General features: G+C 39.1%; 1 protein-coding gene across 3 annotated transcripts in view; it reads left to right on the top strand.

Annotated features, from left to right (window-relative positions):
• The first annotated feature begins 73 nt into the window (after positions 1-73).
• Positions 74-17,700, top strand: part of LOC125490957 (mitochondrial cardiolipin hydrolase-like) — a 106,268-nt gene continuing 88,641 nt past the window's right edge. For all 3 annotated transcript variants that reach the window (XM_048631507.1, XM_048631506.1, XM_048631508.1), the window contains exons 1-4: positions 74-678; positions 1,337-1,653; positions 1,827-1,910; positions 4,243-4,486. In XM_048631507.1, coding sequence (XP_048487464.1) covers positions 222-678; positions 1,337-1,653; positions 1,827-1,838 — 786 coding nt within the window. In that variant the 5' untranslated portion in view covers positions 74-221 and the 3' untranslated portion in view covers positions 1,839-1,910; positions 4,243-4,486. The remainder of the gene's footprint in view (positions 679-1,336; positions 1,654-1,826; positions 1,911-4,242; positions 4,487-17,700) is intronic.

A 17,700-nucleotide genomic window follows, 5' to 3' on the forward strand; every position in this document is an offset into this window, starting at 1 on the left:
CGCATACAGTTGCACATTGTACAATTATTTGTGGCTAAACAAAAATAACTACCAACATAAATAAAAGTGTGTAGACCGTAGATTTTATCAGGTTAATAATTTTCAAAAAGAGGGTATTTCTAAAAATCGCAGGCGTGGACAAAATGGTGAACTGCTGACTAGAGGGAAAGTTTTGTTCTAGTTTATTTTAATAAATCAATGAAAATCGACAAGAAATAATTATGGCCTGGAAAAGTGTGAAGGTCTTACTAGCTTCTACAGCTACAATCGCTGTTGCTTCACAAGTGGTAAAAAAGTTATATAAGTATTTCACAACCAAAGAAAGTACACGCTTAGATGGGACAGAAAATGATACATGCAGTGAAGCCGTGAATATAAAATATCGTGAAATAAATGATGTGATATTATTTTCTGACAACGTCGTTCGTCACACTATAAGAGTTCCTCCGAATAGAGATGTAACAGTGTGTGAGGGTCGAGAGCAAAATTGCTTTAAACTCATCAGATACATCAAGTCTGCACGTGAAACAATGGATGTATGCATGTACTTGATTACTAGCAATGAAATAGCAGAGCAGATTATTAGATTGGGACAGCGACATGTACTGGTCAGAATAATTGTCGATAGTGAAATGGCCCTCAGCCCTCCCTCGCAAATCAAGAGGCTGAAAGAATACAGTAAGTAGTTTTAAACTTACTTATAAACGTTAACTATAAAGTTCAAAGCTTTTTAGGGTTCCGTAGCCAAAATGGCAAAAACGGAACCCTTATAGTTTCGTCATGTCCGTCTGTCCGTCTGTCCGTCTGTCACAGCCGATTTACTCGGAAACTATAAGTACTACAGTGATGAAATTTGATGGGAATATGTGTTGTATGAACCGCTACAAAAATATGACACTAAATAGTAAAAAAAAGAATTGGGGGTGGGGCCCCCCATACATGTAACTGAGAGATGAAATTTTTTTTTTCGATGTACATACCCGTGTGGGGTATCAATGGAAAGGTCTTTTAAAATGATATAAAGTTTTCTAAAAAACATTTTTCTTAAAGTGAACGGTTTTTGAGATATCAGCTCTCAAAGTCGTAAAAAGTATGTCCCCCCCCCTCTATTTTTATAACTACGGGGTATAAAATTCTAAAAAAAATAGAGGTGATGCATGCTAATTAACTCTTTCAACGATTTTTGGTTTGATCAAAGTATCTCTTATAGTTTTTGAGATAGGTTGATTTAACTGTAATATTATATTTGCTGCTACGGAACCCTTTGTGCGCGAGCCCGACTCGCACTTGGCCGGTTTTTGTTAAGATGAGTTTAATATATATTTTTTTATTTCAGGTTTTATCCAAGTACAAACCAGCAATAAATCAGTGTTGATGCATCATAAATTTTGCGTCATTGACGGGCCCAATGCCATAAAAAGGAAGAACATTTTAAAATCTTACGCTGAGAAGTTAAACATTCACGTTTCAGCGACGCAAACATCGACACAACTGAAACCTAAGCCATCAAAAGCATTTGTCATGTCTGGTTCTTTAAACTGGTCTACTCAAGCTATGGTATCAAACTGTGAAAGTGTCATTGTAACTTCTAACGCAAACATTGTTAGTAAATTTGAAAAAGAGTTCGATAGCTTGTGGACTGAAAATGAACCGGTAAGTTTTGTGGCGTACCTATTAACTAGGTACAATACAATATAAAAATGTCAGTATCACCATATTCATATCCTCTTCATTTAAATATATACCTTTAACACACTGCTAAAACTGTATCGTAGGGCAGGAGCTGTAAAAAACTGATTATTCAATAGCATTTTGTTTGTTTTTAGGCCTTCAAATAATGACGAAGATCTGCTGTTTTACTGCAATGCACTTGGACTTTTATGACCACGTATAATTATTGGACCTTTTAGGTAAGTGATAACTTTCATTGATACATAAAGTCCAACATAAAGCTTAGGAACAGAATAAAATCATTATCATTATAAAGTAGTTCGAATGTCAGCCTAAAAAATCGGCTTTGTAAGGTAGGTTGTAAGGTGTTTCAGGTGATCGTCAAATTATTATCTACTTAATGAAGACATTGAAGATTTTATATTTATATCATGACAAAACTACAAAGTCAAACCGATATGATATCAAAAATTTTACGGTTGATTTGGCTGCCAAATCAGTCAGAGTTAACCGAGTTGCAATTTGAAGCGAGTTACCCATCACTTAGTAGGTAAGTACTTCTAAATTGGTAGGCTTCAAAACGGTTTGAACCGAGTTGTATCTTTTTTCAAACCGAGTAAACCGAGTTGAAATTTGAAGCGTGTTACAAATCACTTTGCCTTTTTTTACAACTTGTGGCATTCTGTGTATCTCGTACTGTATTGTGTAAAATTCTAGCGGAATTACAAAAAGTAGCCGTTTTACAAAGCGGCGTATCGATTGTGATGTGAATAATAATGTAAGTATTCATAAACTTTTTTAAATAATATGTCTGAATAGCGAACCTTAATCAAGTGATTTGTTCAGCTATTTTTGTAAAGTGAAAATGAATCGAAGGTCACGAACGTTTCAAACTTTCGAGCCATGATCTCTATTTCATTTTGAAGCTCCGTTTCCGTTTCCGATTCTGGACCTCAGAACAGGGATTCATTATTTGTTTATTTGGATGATAATCTGTGAACAGTTGGTTGAATTTGACGTTGACGTTTGACAGCACCATAGACAATTTTCCATGTGCAGTAATGAAACTGCACTTCAATTTTCGATCGATCATATGTTTTCTTTGTGTAGTTTTTCACCTAGTTTATGTGATGGGGTTTAAGTTTCACGTGTTTTAACAGTAATTAGTATAGCCTTGAATGTTCGCATTCAGTCCGGTTTAAACTAGAGGTTAAAGTCGTTTCCTAATAAGGTTTTAAAGAAAGTGCAAGTCGGTGCATATAGTAAGTGCACGTGGTTCAAAATTTTCTAATAAAATTAGATGATTTCAAGGTTTTAAACGGCCTAGGGGGTTAATTGGATAAAAATCAACTCTCACTCTATTGTTAACCGAGATGTCAAGTGAAAATATTGTATAGTACTTGTAAAAACGTGCTTAGACTAGAGTGTGAAAGATTTGATCGACGTGTGACTTTGGTTAGTTTTGTGGTGGAAATCTCTGCAGCCGCGTGGAGTTTCGATTACAGCCTCCTCGGATGAAGTGCTAGTGGTATGTTGAACATGCATTCTTAGTCCTACTTAAATAAAATCGATAGTTTTTCCGGAAATTTGTACTTTACATGTGCTCAATCACAAAAAAACAACCACCACATCTTTAAGGGTGTGAAACTGACTGACTTGATAATATAAACATGATTTGTAGGTCAATTCACACATGTGCTTATTAATACAGATCATATTATATTTGTGAATTAATTTAAAATTTGGATCAAATAAATTAACATTGACCTCTTCACAAACTTTTTATGTTTGAAATATTAGAATGAATGTAAAATTATTGATTTATACCTATTAGTTAAGGGTGTGGTCTGTGGTTAAATTATATGCTTATAAATTATATGTGATTATTAACAAATACAGCATAAGTTTTCAAAAGTATTAACTACAAAAATAACATGCCACTATTGTTGCCGCATAATGTTGACCCATTTAATTGAACCAGTTACTCTATGAGGTTATTTTGTGAAAAAGTTCTTAATGATTGGTTGGTTGGTGGTTTATCAATATGGAAAATAAGAAACTGCATCTCTAGGCAGAAGTTAATTCCAAAAATCTGTAAAATATTTACATGCCATGTTTAGTTATGCATGCAACACACCTAATAAAATACATAACTTACCTTTTTTATTAACTGGTCCGCTAAAAACAGTAATTGATTAACTGCAAAAAAGAAGGATCTAATTTAAATTTGTAGATTCTGTAAAAGTTATTTTATACTATGAAATTTCAAAGTTTGTAAAGAGGTGGTTCCAAGGGCAAATCAGGACCAAGACTGCTGTTTTTTTTAACTTTAGAAGCATCTATAAAATCTAGTTTTTTATTGGCTGTGTTATTTTGCCCTAGTAATCACCTCAAAACACAAATCAGCAATAGTAACATGTTCATTTTGGACTAAATTATTTAAAGAGTACCTACATTTTAATGTAAAGCATACTTAACATTATTATTATGTGCAATTAGATTTTGTGGCAAGACTATAAAATTTGGTCCTTATAATATTTTATCTAATTTAAAACTTTCTTATTGTTTCAGATTTTACATTACCTACAAAATGTCTAAGTGCAAGTGCAATCAAATGGCGATAAAATTTTATAGTGCTCAACGAAATAATATGAAGTGTGAAAATAAGAAAATGACGCAAAATAACGTAAATAAATATTATTGTGAGTGTCGATGGAGAATGTGAAGTAGTGTACCTTGGATTGCAGTGTTAACTCGCAAGATGGCGCTGTTGGAACGATGACGTAGTTCCGCTATCCGCCGCTAGATTTCTCTGGTAAGTGTTTCCATATTTATTTGTAGCGAGCGACATCTAGTGCCGAGTAGTTGTAAAGTTTTAGTGCGTACGATTCTCGATAGGTGGTTCTAGTTGTATCAAAAATGACTACACTATTTATTTGGATAATACTCGCGTAAGACCTTTTTTTAAAAACGTAGCTTCCTACTCTGCGTATCATTGTGGATATTGGATATACCTACTTGTTTTCGAATTCTACAGTGGATATTGACTAAATTAAAGCAAATTGAAACAACTGTAGTACCGATGATTTTTTTAATGTAGGTAGTATATTATTTATATTTTCATTTATCTTACTTAAATTAAGGATAATTGTCTTTATGTGTAGAAATTAAAATGTGCAATGGTCCATTTTTCATGCAAGTTTCTTACATGATCTAAAATATTTAAAAGAAGGTGGTTCTCAATTTGTCCCTCTGTATGTATGTACAAGGTATGTATTCTTATAAGTAATTTCAAATTAGAATGCACAATATTAAAAGTGAATATATTTTTGTTGCTATTGATTTCTATACTTAGAATAAGAACCATACTTACATAACTTACTTATTTCCTGTATTATGTTGGTAATTAATTTGTTAACCCTTTTAAGGGCCTGTTTCACAACGTTTGGATAATGGTTACCTATGCAATAAATAAAATACATGCTGTCACTCTCTGTAATTATGTTTTACTGCCAGTTTCTATAAGTCTATCTATCCATAACTGGTAGTTACTTTTATACGATTTTGACAAATTGTAACTTTTCATTATGTCAAAATCGTATGAAAGTAACTACCAGTTATAGATAGATAGAGTTATAGAAACTGGCAGTTAGTAGACAGTAAAGTTGTTATGACAACCCGAGTCACCCACTTTCGGCTTACAGTGCCACAAACTTATCTGTTCCGGTGACAGCTCACATAAATGACTAATATTTCTTAATTCTTTAAGATTTTAAGTTTGCTCGTATTGTTAATTCGCTCTTGCGGCGTTAATAAACCCATCTAATCATTTACAATATACAATTCATTAGTAAGTAATGAGATATGGATCAATTTAGTTCGCTCTCACCGGAACAGATAAGTTTGTCACACTATTAGTATATTCCACTCATTGCAACACCCTGTACAGTACGTTGATAATATAACATACAATACCCTAAATCGATTTGGTATCATAATAAAAACAAACCAAACTCCCACATTCGTAACTGCTAAACGAAATTTAAAATTACCTTAGTGTACAGCAGGCGAATAGTTCATCACCTGTTATTCAAATGATTTAACTCTTACAACGCTGAACTCGACAGTACTATTTCAAAACCGAAGTGCAACCTGTGCCCCACTGTACCTTCGTTTAAACTTAAATATTGTTAGCCGGTCGCGTACAAATCACGCTATTTAACCCTAAAAACGACGGGTGACTCACGCATCGTTTAGCATTTTAAACAGTGGAAGGTATTTACAAACAAAGCCACTGGAGGGTTAACTTGATACCTATAGGTAGGTGGTATTATAATACCACCCGGATATCCCCGAAATAACCGCAACCACTTAGAATTGGAAGTGTAGGTTCAAAGGGTTAATTTAAAACCTAAGTAAGATCATAAGGTTTTTTTGCGGGAATTACGTTATTCGTATTGTAAGGAAACGATTTTATTAGTATATACCGATCAGATAGTTATTTGTTACATTAATGAAAATGTAAGTGTTTAATGAACGAATTAGAAAATAGAAAGATTACAGCATTATAAACGTTGTTTACAAACAAGACATCATAAGTATCTCACTACCTACCTACATACTTAATGTGTCATTATCAATAAAATTGTATACATACATACAAGCAGTATGTACTAAGCAACTTTAACTTATACTATGTAATAATGTATAGTAGCTAAGACGTCCTGTGTTTTGTACAGTAAATCATTTAGGTATTTGTAATTAATACTAATTAGACAAATACCTGATAAATTTTGCTATGTTACATAGATAAATTTTGGAAATTAAGGGCCTAATTTATCATGATTAGTTAGCCGCGTTGATATTACGCATGTATGTTTTGAAGCCAACGACCGACTTGTAGAATATAATAAAAGTATGCCATACCTACCTACGTACTAGTCAAAGAACTAGGTATTTAGAGTTTAATCGTCTCTACGCATAACCACAAACTCTTATCAAGAAACATGTCTTCAAATATTGATTTGTTAAACGGCATGTTTATTTAAATCGAATAAACGTGGGTTTACGGCGTAATAATAGGCCGTAAGAATATTCATACATGCACCGATAAAGGTTTTATGGCCGGGTCGTGTCGCTTTGTCAAGTTTGGTGGAACGTATGTCAATCAGCATTTTATGTTTCGACGGCCGGTGAGTTGCGAGCTCACGAGACACTCGGCGTAACGACATGATAATACCATCGCTTCCCGCCGCATGGCAACAGCCGAGCTTTGTCAATACCTTACCCTGAATAATTCAATTCTTACATTTCTATAACAGTAACATCACCTGCGTTTGCTCAAAGGAAAAAAAACTGGAGCAGATCCCCAGTAATATTTGGCATCTCGTTACTCAATGTCTTGTGTTCGTTTTCTTCGCAGATCCTATTGTTCCATGCGGACCCCGCCGCGGGGAAGCCTAGTTCCGCATTCGGCAATTATGCCCTTATTTATAGGCGGGTAGGATTGATTTATGCGTGTCCAGGCTGGCCCGGTGCGGCGGCCAGGTGCGAGCGCAGTCGACGTCGCCGGCTTTGTGCGACGCTTCGGTTTCGTTTCTTACAATGGCCGCGGAGATTTGCACAAAAACTGCTTTTATGAGGGGGTTTGCGTAAAAAATATGTGCAGGGAAGTGCAAGAAGAAGCGTGGTTCCCGGCCGGGGCCGCGGAGCGTGGTCGCGTGCCGCCGCCGCCGCCGCCGCTGTCGGTGTGTAATTGAGTTTTTATGGCAACACTGGGCTGCACTCGCCGCGCCGCGTGACGCTCGTCTTATCAATTTCCTGGCCGGACCACTCAATTCGGTTTAGCGCGGTCATTATCAATTCAATTAAGCCGTATTGGATTGGAGTGCTCATTAAATTGTTTTTGCGATTCGTTTCGGCTGGTTTGAGTGTCGGTCAAGGGATCGAAGGGCCGAGCCATCGCGCGACCGCTACGCCTGTCGCGCGATCATGAGGCGTGTCTAGTGTAATGCACCTTTCAATTAGCCCAGACATAAACCACCGCATCCCATAACCCTGATGTGAAGTAAACATGCTAAGCTATCGATTGACGTGAAAATTGACCGAAGATTTTGTTTTTCTCAGCTAATTCGGCTAACGCCTGCGGGTGCTAAAATTTTCGCTTCTTTTGAAGTTAATTTAAGAAAATGAGCAGTGTAGCCGTCGTCATTGGCTTAAGGCTAATTCACCTTTAATCTCAAATTACCGTCGTTGCGTGCGTCTTCATTTTCTGAATGTATAAAACGAGATTATGTTAAAACTTTTACCCTAAAAAGTTCGTAAAAATTTCGATACTTAAATGCGTAAACGGCAAAAGCAATCGGACGATATCCTCCCGAATATTTGTGGATGTTCTCTTTTATAATGGTTGCGATCAGAGGTATGAAATATTTACCAAATTTACCTAGATAACAATCCTACAATGTAGCATAGTAAGTTGGCTGCTTACTACAATATGTATGTTATAATACATAGTATCGTAAAGTCAATATTATTTTAGGTCGAACCAAATTCATTCAGTCCCGAGCAGCACCTACAACATCCATTCAACAATAGCCAATATCTACGCCCACCGCGATTTTCGTGCTAAGCGACTGTATCTTCTATGAATAGGAATTTTAGACCTGGTATTTGACTGACACTTGGTAAGTGATTCATACATTGGCTGTCAAGCAGCTCTTTTGTGAATTGATGTTTTTGACACACGTCATTGATCGTGTGACATTTCGGTCTATTGTCAAGATCCACGGAAATTTTAATTTTTTCGCCTACACTATACTGTTTTTTGGTGGTTGTGCCGTTTTGAGAAACGAATGCGAAAGGTCTTTGCTCCGATCGTCTCTGATCTAATGTATTTCAGGTGTCAACGTAAATTTTTAACATTTTCATTAATCTAATTTTTGTAGTATCTTAATAAATAAGATTGCTATGATAGTTTGATGGTCGTAAAGGGGTCTACAAACTGTACATGTATCAGATTTTATAAGGAAATAAATAAATATAAAATGGTTTCAGTCTTCTCACTTTTACTCAAACGCATAAATCCCAATTATACACGGTGGAAATATTGTGATATTTTACCTTTATTTCATATTTCGCAGATTATTCCGCAGGGTCTGTTTAGATGTTACCATACAATTCTTTAACTTGAAAAGAAACTTTTGTGTTCTAGACCACACAACATTTATTGTCTAGGGATTATAGGAGGCTTAACGTTTTTCAAAAGTTCTATTGAACTGTGCAAAATTGTTTTGTAAAAATAGTTTTTTAAATACAAACTCCTATGCGTTTGTTTGGGCAACGGGGCTACAATGTCAAAATTAAGTATGAAACGATGGGTGTATAAATTATGTATTGTATTTTATGGTCGAAGTGGTCTTCTAATTAATAAGTTCTTATCGTTTCATAATATAATAAAAAAAAATATCTATGCGATTAACAACAAAATTTTGACTTTTTGTTCTATGATAATCTCAACGTTCTTTAACCAAATATGTAAGTAAGTACATTGTAACAACCTAAATTAAAAATCCTTTGTAATCCCCCGTGTGAACCTAGCAGCACAGTACCAACCAACCTTCGTGGCACCACAAAGGTGCCGAATAGTCATTTCATCACATTTAATTCCATTTCCGACGTAACCCAATCGAAGTACGTGATATACCATAGCCTAGCGCTTATGGAACTCCGTAATTATAATTAAAAATCCCATGCGAGTGGCATAATAAGGCTTTACGTCTGGCTTACAGCCGGGAATGTGGCAGAGTACGTTACAGTTGCACAGATACACAGATTACAAAAAAGCAAAGCGCATTCCGACCACAGAGTAGAATGCCTGCGCGCGTGCTCAACTCAAATAAGTTTTATGTTATAATCTTTTAGACGTAACTTATACGCCAGAAAAAATGTAATTACGCCAAGTAATTTCCGTAGTTGGCGTCTCGTTTTTGCTTTCATATACAACCCGAGTTATTGTTGTTGCCTGCGGCCGCTAGGGGGCGTTCACTTTGTAATGATAAAGACTTTTATAGTTCCTCTCAGTTTAAATCTAATTGGATTATGTTTTAAAATATATTACGCGTAATGCGGAATAAAAAGCAAGTCTTTATTGCTGAGAATGATAAAGTCGTTACTTTACTTGTGGTGAAAAAACGGACGTGCATCGTTCCTTTTCAACGGTCGCGTTAATTTAAATCAAACGTTTAAAACTGTTTGATCATTTGTATGTAAAACGAGTGTTTTTCAGACTTATTAACACCTCAATTACCTGCAGCAATATCCGGTGCAGAAGCCGACACAAGCTCTATTCTGTGTAAAACTAAATATTTATATACAAAAGCGGTATAAATATTTCATAGCATCGTTAGTTAGCACGCCACTCGTCTAGACGGGAAGTTGTAACACTTTTTTATGGATTGAATAAAATCTGTTAGGAACCCCCCCATGCCCTTAATCCTAACACTAGAGCTGAGAGTACGAAACAAATTCAGTGAAACGGACCGTAAAGCAATTATATCGCAGAGTTTATTATTGCCACTGCTAAGGTATTGCATCTACCAGACATGTATGATGTAATATAATCCCCATATGACCGTCTTATTTGTGGTATGGTTGGGTAGAAACAAACGATAATGCTGTAAATTTATAACCAACACTGAATTATTAATTAGCAGACGAGTAGCCAATCTGTTTTTTTCGTATTGTATTGTCAGTTTCCATGTTCGAGGGGGCATTTCGTTTTGATCTGAACCGTTGCGCGTGTATGGTGGGGTTTTTGACAGATTTGCTTCGCGCCCAAATTTAAATTGAGAATGCGTGAGAAACGAGCGTTCGAGTCGGCGCGGCTCGAATTACAGCGTACGCCGACGTGAATGGTCCGAGTTTTTTTTTTCTCGAGAAAAAAGTCTGCACAATCTTTTTGCAGCCAGTTCGTTGTTTCGCCGAATGAGTTGTGTTCCTTTTTTTAGTTTTTAAGAAGCGAAATTGGTTAATCGTACATCTTTTAATGGTGTTGCTGAAGCGTTAATATGAAGTGTGTTTGTAAGCTGTGCTGTTGTGGTTCCTTTTTGCCTTTCAAATGTAAATGAAGTTGTCGGTTCATTGATGATGCGAGTGTGACAAATGAATTCACGCTCTCGCGCATATGAACCTCGCACATTTATAATATTAATTATCAGCATCGTTATTTCATTTATTTAATATGTGTATCAGCAAGCAACCGACCGACATTCCATTGCTGTCTCTTTTTTTAAAGAGTTGATGTTTCTCTTTGGTGAACATTTTAACTTTAATCGCAGTGTAAAACGATATTGTTGAGTAAATTTTTACGGATCGGCATCAATTTGGCTTAACGAGTTCACATGACGTTTGGTATTTTTATGTAATGCTTTAATAACTGGCGTCGGTGACGTCAAACTGGATAAATTCCAGTGAAGCCAATTCGCGGTTATCGTGTTACCATTACAATACAAAACAAGGGTATGGTGGAGAAATAAATAATTGTTCAAATTTTTGCTCCAATTCATTCGGTAAATAAATAAATATTCAACCCAAAACAAGCAAATCTACTGTGGCCGTTATCTACTGGATAAATATAGTTTTTTAGTAAGTATATTTCTGATGATAAAGTATTTTAAGACTGCCTGAACTTACAGTAAGGGATTCGTAAAACACATAGTAAGTGTGCGTATGGCAGAGTCGCGGCGCAGGTAAGGTGTACGACCTGTGTAGATGAGGCATAAAGCCTGCTTCCCTGCGCCTTAAAGCCGTCGCGACGCCGCCGCCGCCTCGACTCTGCCTCGACTCTATTAGTGATCGGAGCGTCTTAACACTACCGCATATTGTAATAGGCGGCCTTTTCGCCAAAATCAACCAGGCAATCTCATCCAGGCAACCTTACATTAAAAGAGATATCAAATACAATACGTAAAGAAGCTCGAAGCTGGCAACCCTACAGAATGTTGCAGTTCAAGTTTCGGACCGGCATTTCGGCGAGGACCGGTCGGCGTCGTGCGTTTCTTCTGGCAATACCCCCGCCGGCGGCTACACCGAGATTATCGGCCAAAGGGTCACTCCAGCTTAACAAGAAACGAAGGAACGAGAGCTTTCAATTTCTTAGTCCTTCCACCAAAAGGTTGTCTGGCAGAGATCGCTTTAAGTAATAAGACCGCCTTATCACATAGTGATTTTTTTTTTTAATTTTTTTTTTAAAGATTTTATTATCACTCCACAGACTTTATGTCCGTGCCTTTTTGAGAGATCAATATATTGTGAGAGTTTGGTTGTTTTTTATCTTCATCTTTTAACTACTCACTACTCAATGTGGAAGCTTATAATATATATATTTTATCTTTTATATATATACCTATATATTATTAATAATTTTTTTTTTTTGCACTCCTGGAGGAAAATCTGCACAGACACCTGGGAAGGGGACCCAGGTAGTGTCGGCCTTTAACCGACTAAAAACCCCCAGTTGTGCATTTCTTGTTTTTTTTTTTTTTTTTTTTCTTTTTTTTTTTTTCTTTGTTTCACACAGTCACACTTACAATTATAATGGCAACAAACATTTGAAGGGTAGGGCCAGTGTCAGCTGTCTTCAGAGAACTTAACAGACGCCTGTCAGTGGCCACACACTCCTTTTGTCATCGCTGTTGTTTTGCCTGGTGTTAATGAGTGACAGTGTTTTTAAAACTATCTTAATTTTATTGGTTAGTTCTTATACAGATAATATTAATTCATGATATACTATACAATACCTACATATCAAAACTATACAATACATGCTATATACTATACATAACAAAACTATAAAATACATGCAATACTGTTTGGCCGTCAATATAAAATTAAAATCAAAATTCTCCTATTCCGCTCCATTTTGCGTTGCCAAAAGCCTTGATTGCTGGGCAACGACCTCTTTGTCCCGATTTTTTATTGCCATCTTTAGGTTGTACTCGAGGATCCGTTTCTTCGGTGCTGTTATTGCCGTTTTAGCGAGGTTGCCGATAGCGTCCTCGGTGTCATCCGCATAGTAGGTGCAGGCGGAGGTGTGCCTCGACAGCGCCACTACTGCGTGAGGTATGCTATCGTGCAACTTTATTTTATCTTTTGTTTTTATGATAATGACGGATTCGTACGTCAATCCCTGTGCTTCGTGTATGGTTAAGACGCGTGATCCCGTTCCTTCTCCAAACCCTTGGCTGGTCAGGGTCTCTTTTTCTTCCTGTGTATGCGTCAGGAATAGAGTGTTGGTTTGGGATTTTGGAATTGCTGCGTCTGTAAACCTTTTCAGCTGCAGGGATTGGATACGCGCTGTGGCTGCGTATATGCCTGAGTATACTTCTCTTAGGGCGTATGCAACATCCATGGGGTTTCTGTATGAGCACAACAGCTCCTGGGTGATGTTTGCTACCAGTGTTGGGCGACTGTACCTTAGTTCGAATAGGTTCTCTCTGTCTATGTACGGTAGCTGGTTGATGTCTCCGATTAGAGCAATATCACTGGCACGGGACAGGCGGGCGGCAATTACGATTGCCCCGAAATGGTTCATCAGGGCCTCGTCAATTATCAGGCGTTGGCATCCGACATGTTCTCTAAAGCCGTTTACTAGGACTGATGCCATCGTACGTACCCTAGTTCTAACCATGTCCCCGATCCTATGCGCTAGCCTGTTTCGTATATCGACGGCCGCCTCAGTTGTCGTGGTGATAATGGTGTCTTTGCTCACATCGAAGTTATTTACCACCCAGGTTGTCTTCCCACATCCAGGCACCCCGTTCACCCAAGCGATGGTGGGCATCGTCCAGCTATTTCAGGTAGCGTTAATGGTTTCCGCTTTTGCTAGGATTTTGTCCTCTAGCATAATCCTGGTACACTGAGCTACGACCACCATTTGGTTGTTGTGTGGGAGAGTGAGTTTCGGGATGTTGCGTTCCCAGGGCACGAATCCGCATTCCTCGCTATAAGCCGCCATATACGCTCCAGTCATTTTGCCTCTGAGGACTTGGCAACTACTGTTATCGTATATGCAGGCTTCGGCCTCCTCGAGTAAAACTTTTAGCCGGCTTTCGTTCTCTTGCCTGTAGGTCTGCATGATCGTTTTGCAGGACAAGAGATTTACCTGCTTTGTGGCGGTTGTAATTGCCATAAATTCGATGGCGGCATTCTCTAGATGGTCGTTTGAGGTGGTAGCTGTTTTCAGCTTCGGTGGGACCACCTGGCCCATATCCGCTCGAGTAATTTTCCTCTGGGCAAGCCTTTTTCCAGTTTTAGGTTCTCTGGAGATTTGGCGCCTCTCGGGTGTCCTCTGTGGTTTTCCTATAAGGCTTGAGGCAGCTGCTTTAAAAGCCTGGAGGAACCCTTGGACACGCCCTTGCGATGTTAAATTGTGCATCCTCCTTTCCATGTTCCGTTGTTCTGAAGCGGCGACAGCCCCAGCGGTCATCCTCTCCTGTAGGCGTTCAGATCCGGTGACCAAGTATTCGGCTTGTTGGTGGCAGTTGTCAATGCCCCTCGCAAGTATATGACCTTTGAGAAAGCTTAGATCTTCGCCTCTGTCCTCGTACACCACTATTTCATGATGTTTTGAGGCTTTTAGGCAACCCAGCTGGTCAACAATTTCGCCTTTCCTATACTCGATCACCATTGCGTCTACGCTTATTATCCTGGGGACGTTACTGTCTAGCGCTATCTCTCCAAGCTTACTGAGCCATGAGCATGCCTGAACGAACGGGGTGTCGTCGGCCCACTCGAATAGTGCGATGGTCTTGTTACGCCATCGCACTAGTCTGCAGGGCTGATTTCCCACTAGGGTTACTGGCAATGCGTCGTAGGCTTTACGCTTCATGGTAGCCTTCGATGTGCTCCCATTTAGGAGAGAGGCTAGGCCGGGTGATATGGCCACGCTCTTTCGCGCCCCTGAGATACAGAAGCTGATGCCGAGTCTTTCACTGCTTCCGTCCATGAACAGAGCCACGCTTCGGAGTCTTAGTCGAGCTTCTCCTTTTTCTCCACAATCCAACAGCTGATGTGTTGCTGTTTCTTTAGGAGTTGCTTGTGGTGGTGCTGTGATGGTTGTGACTGAGGCTTGAAATACTGGTATTGATTGCGGGTCGGGGCGGGGTATGGTGCTGTTTCTCCTGGCTGCTACTCTGAAGACACGATCTGAATATGATAGAAAATGAGGTCTATGCTTGGTGTCTGCCAGAATATCTTTTAATTCTGACTCCACCAAATTCCTGTCTATCAATGTCTCCAGATCTTGTCTTGCAGCAAGGAAACGGGGGCAGTCGAGAATTATATGCCAGACCGATTCAATGATGTTGGGGTCGCATTCACATTCTGGGCTTTCTTTGAGTTTAAATCTGTACAAATACTCTCCCATCCCCCCATGTCCAGTCAACATTTGTACGTGAGCAGGGGTCAGTTTGGCACTTCGCGTAATCCGGTAAGCTTGGTTGACATCCGGTAAGAATTTACGCGTGACTGCTCCTGTACTGGATGTCGCATATCGGTCTTGCCATTTCCGGACCGATTCCTCTCTGATCTTTTTCCTGACATAGGACAGGGGGACTTTGTCATAGTCGTGGGAGGTGCTTTGTAGAGCTGCCGTTTTGGCGAGCTCATCGGCTCTTTCGTTCCCGGCAGTTCCAATGTGTGCCCTCAGCCAGAACATTTTTATCTCCCTGCCCTCGCACACGACCCTCGCAATGTTTTCCTTTATGCTTCTTGCCAGGGGGTGGCTCAGTTTCGGATTCCGGAGCAGATCGAGTGATGATCTCGAGTCGCTCAAGATGTTCACTTTGTTATCCGTACTAGAGCTCACCAGTCTTGTTGCCCTGTGAAGGGCATAAAGTTCCGATTGGAAGACCGTGCACGACGGGTGGAGACCAAAAGTCTCGGACAGTTTTTCTTTTCCATCCTCCCACCAACTTAGGGCGGCGCCGACTTTTCCCTCTATCTTGCTAAATTTGCACATAGTGATAGGACCGGTCCGCGGCGTCGTGCATTTCTTCTGGCGTTACCCCGCCGGCGGCTACACTGAGATTATCGGCCAAAGGGTCACTCCAGCTTCTCAAGAAACGAAGGAACGAGAGCTCTCAATTTCTTAGTCGGTCCATCTAAAGGTTGTCTGGCAGAGATCGCTTTAAGTTAGTAATAAGACCTCCTCCTCCTTATAACTTAGTGATAGGACCGTTCGGCGGCATCGTGCATTTCTTCTGGCATTACCCCCGTGCCCACTGGCTACGTGGCTACACCGAGATTACCAGCCAAAGAGTCAGTCTAGCTTCACAAGAAACGAAGAAACGAGAGCTTTCATGAAGTCATCATCATCAGCTTATAGCTCTCCCAAAACACGCCACTGGATACGATCTATAGCTTTCCAGCCACCTTTCGCAAATCGTCACCCCATCTAGCCGGAGGATCTATATAACGTTTGCCTGCCTAGTCGCAGAAGCACAGTTCATGCAGCAGGTCCATTTAATGAGGTAGAGTCGTAGCTTCGTTTGTCGTAACCTAGACTGGCCCCCCAGACTGGGCAGACTCTTAATGTTGTATTTGGACTGGTTGTTGTGACGGCTTAGGAGTGGTATCATTTTTTATGGAGCGTTCTGGGCGGCGACCGTTGATGATCTGCTAAAGTTAGGATATAATTTTAATTCCTTATAACTGTGTGTGATTGAAGGTATCATTATTACTTATTAGGTTTCTAAATAGCCGAAGGCTTCCTGTCTGTAAACAGGGTGTTCGGCAGATGGACCCGATTTTACCGTTTAACTTGTTATGTTAGATGACTAAAAAAGGAATTAAATCCAACTTTTTCCGCATTGTTACTCGAGATAATTTACTTGTAGCCACGTTTACAACTCTCAGATACTTCCCTTTAGCAGAGGCCCTCAAACATCATGCATTAATTACACAAGTAGTAAACAGGGGGCTACTTATTTGCCAAGTTTGAGTACTTGCGGTTAGTCCTCCAGGGGTTAGCGTGAAGTAGAAGGGAAGTTTGCGTCTTCAAAATTGGTCGTTACGGTTTGTCCAACATTTGGAAGAACGAAGTTATCCATTGCGGTTGTCCAAATAAGGAAGGTACTTTTCTAAAGCGGTATTGTAATCAAATTCATTGACCCAAAGATTGCTTTTAGCGATTAGGCTATTGTGCTTATTATAACTTTAAAATATTGTGTGTTTTACCAATAAACTTACACATATTGTATTGGATTGCATTGTTGTTTTATATTGAATTAAGTATTTCCTACTCATTGTTAGTAATCTGACGAAAACTAAACTGATATTAATATACAATTATTTAGGATACTTAAGCAAGAAAATTTGCAAGCCTGGACCCGTGCTCGTGACTGAACCCTCCGTTTGGAGTTTTGACCCCCCTGTAGGTATAATAAAAGTAACCATTTAAAGGGGAACCCCACAAATGTTTACTACCCCATAAACATGGTGTGGTAACCTGTTCCAGGAAGGAAATGGGCTATCTCTTGGTCCTTTGTAGTCCTTTTAATGGAGACCTAAATGCAATTGAAAAAACGCAAAGTTTTATTTACTCCCATCCGAAAAGAAAGCAGTTATGAGTGCAACGTATAAATCGGTTCTGTGGCCCTTAGGGCTGAAATATAATAACTAAGCCATGTTTTATAAATATAGGATTTGTTTAGCAGTTCTAAAGTCCTGCTCATGCGGGTTGGTCAATAAACAAAACGCATTTGGTCCATTAAACGGCAAAGCCATTACAAATTCATATGTTTAAACAAACAAGACAAATCTTACAGTTATTCAAAGTAGCAAAAAAATATTTTCACCTCAGCCATTACCGCCTCATTGTTAACTTTCACAAACCGAACAATGGCCGGCCCATAATCCCGAGTTAAAGAAATTTCTATTCCCAGACTAATCCTGCGCTTTTGTGCACCGAAAAGTGCAATTTGCCCAAGAAAATAGTGCAAGTTCAGCCAACAGATAACAATAGCTGTG

This window comes from Plutella xylostella, chromosome 29 (genome assembly GCF_932276165.1).
Source record: "Plutella xylostella chromosome 29, ilPluXylo3.1, whole genome shotgun sequence".
NCBI lineage: Eukaryota > Metazoa > Arthropoda > Insecta > Lepidoptera > Plutellidae > Plutella > Plutella xylostella.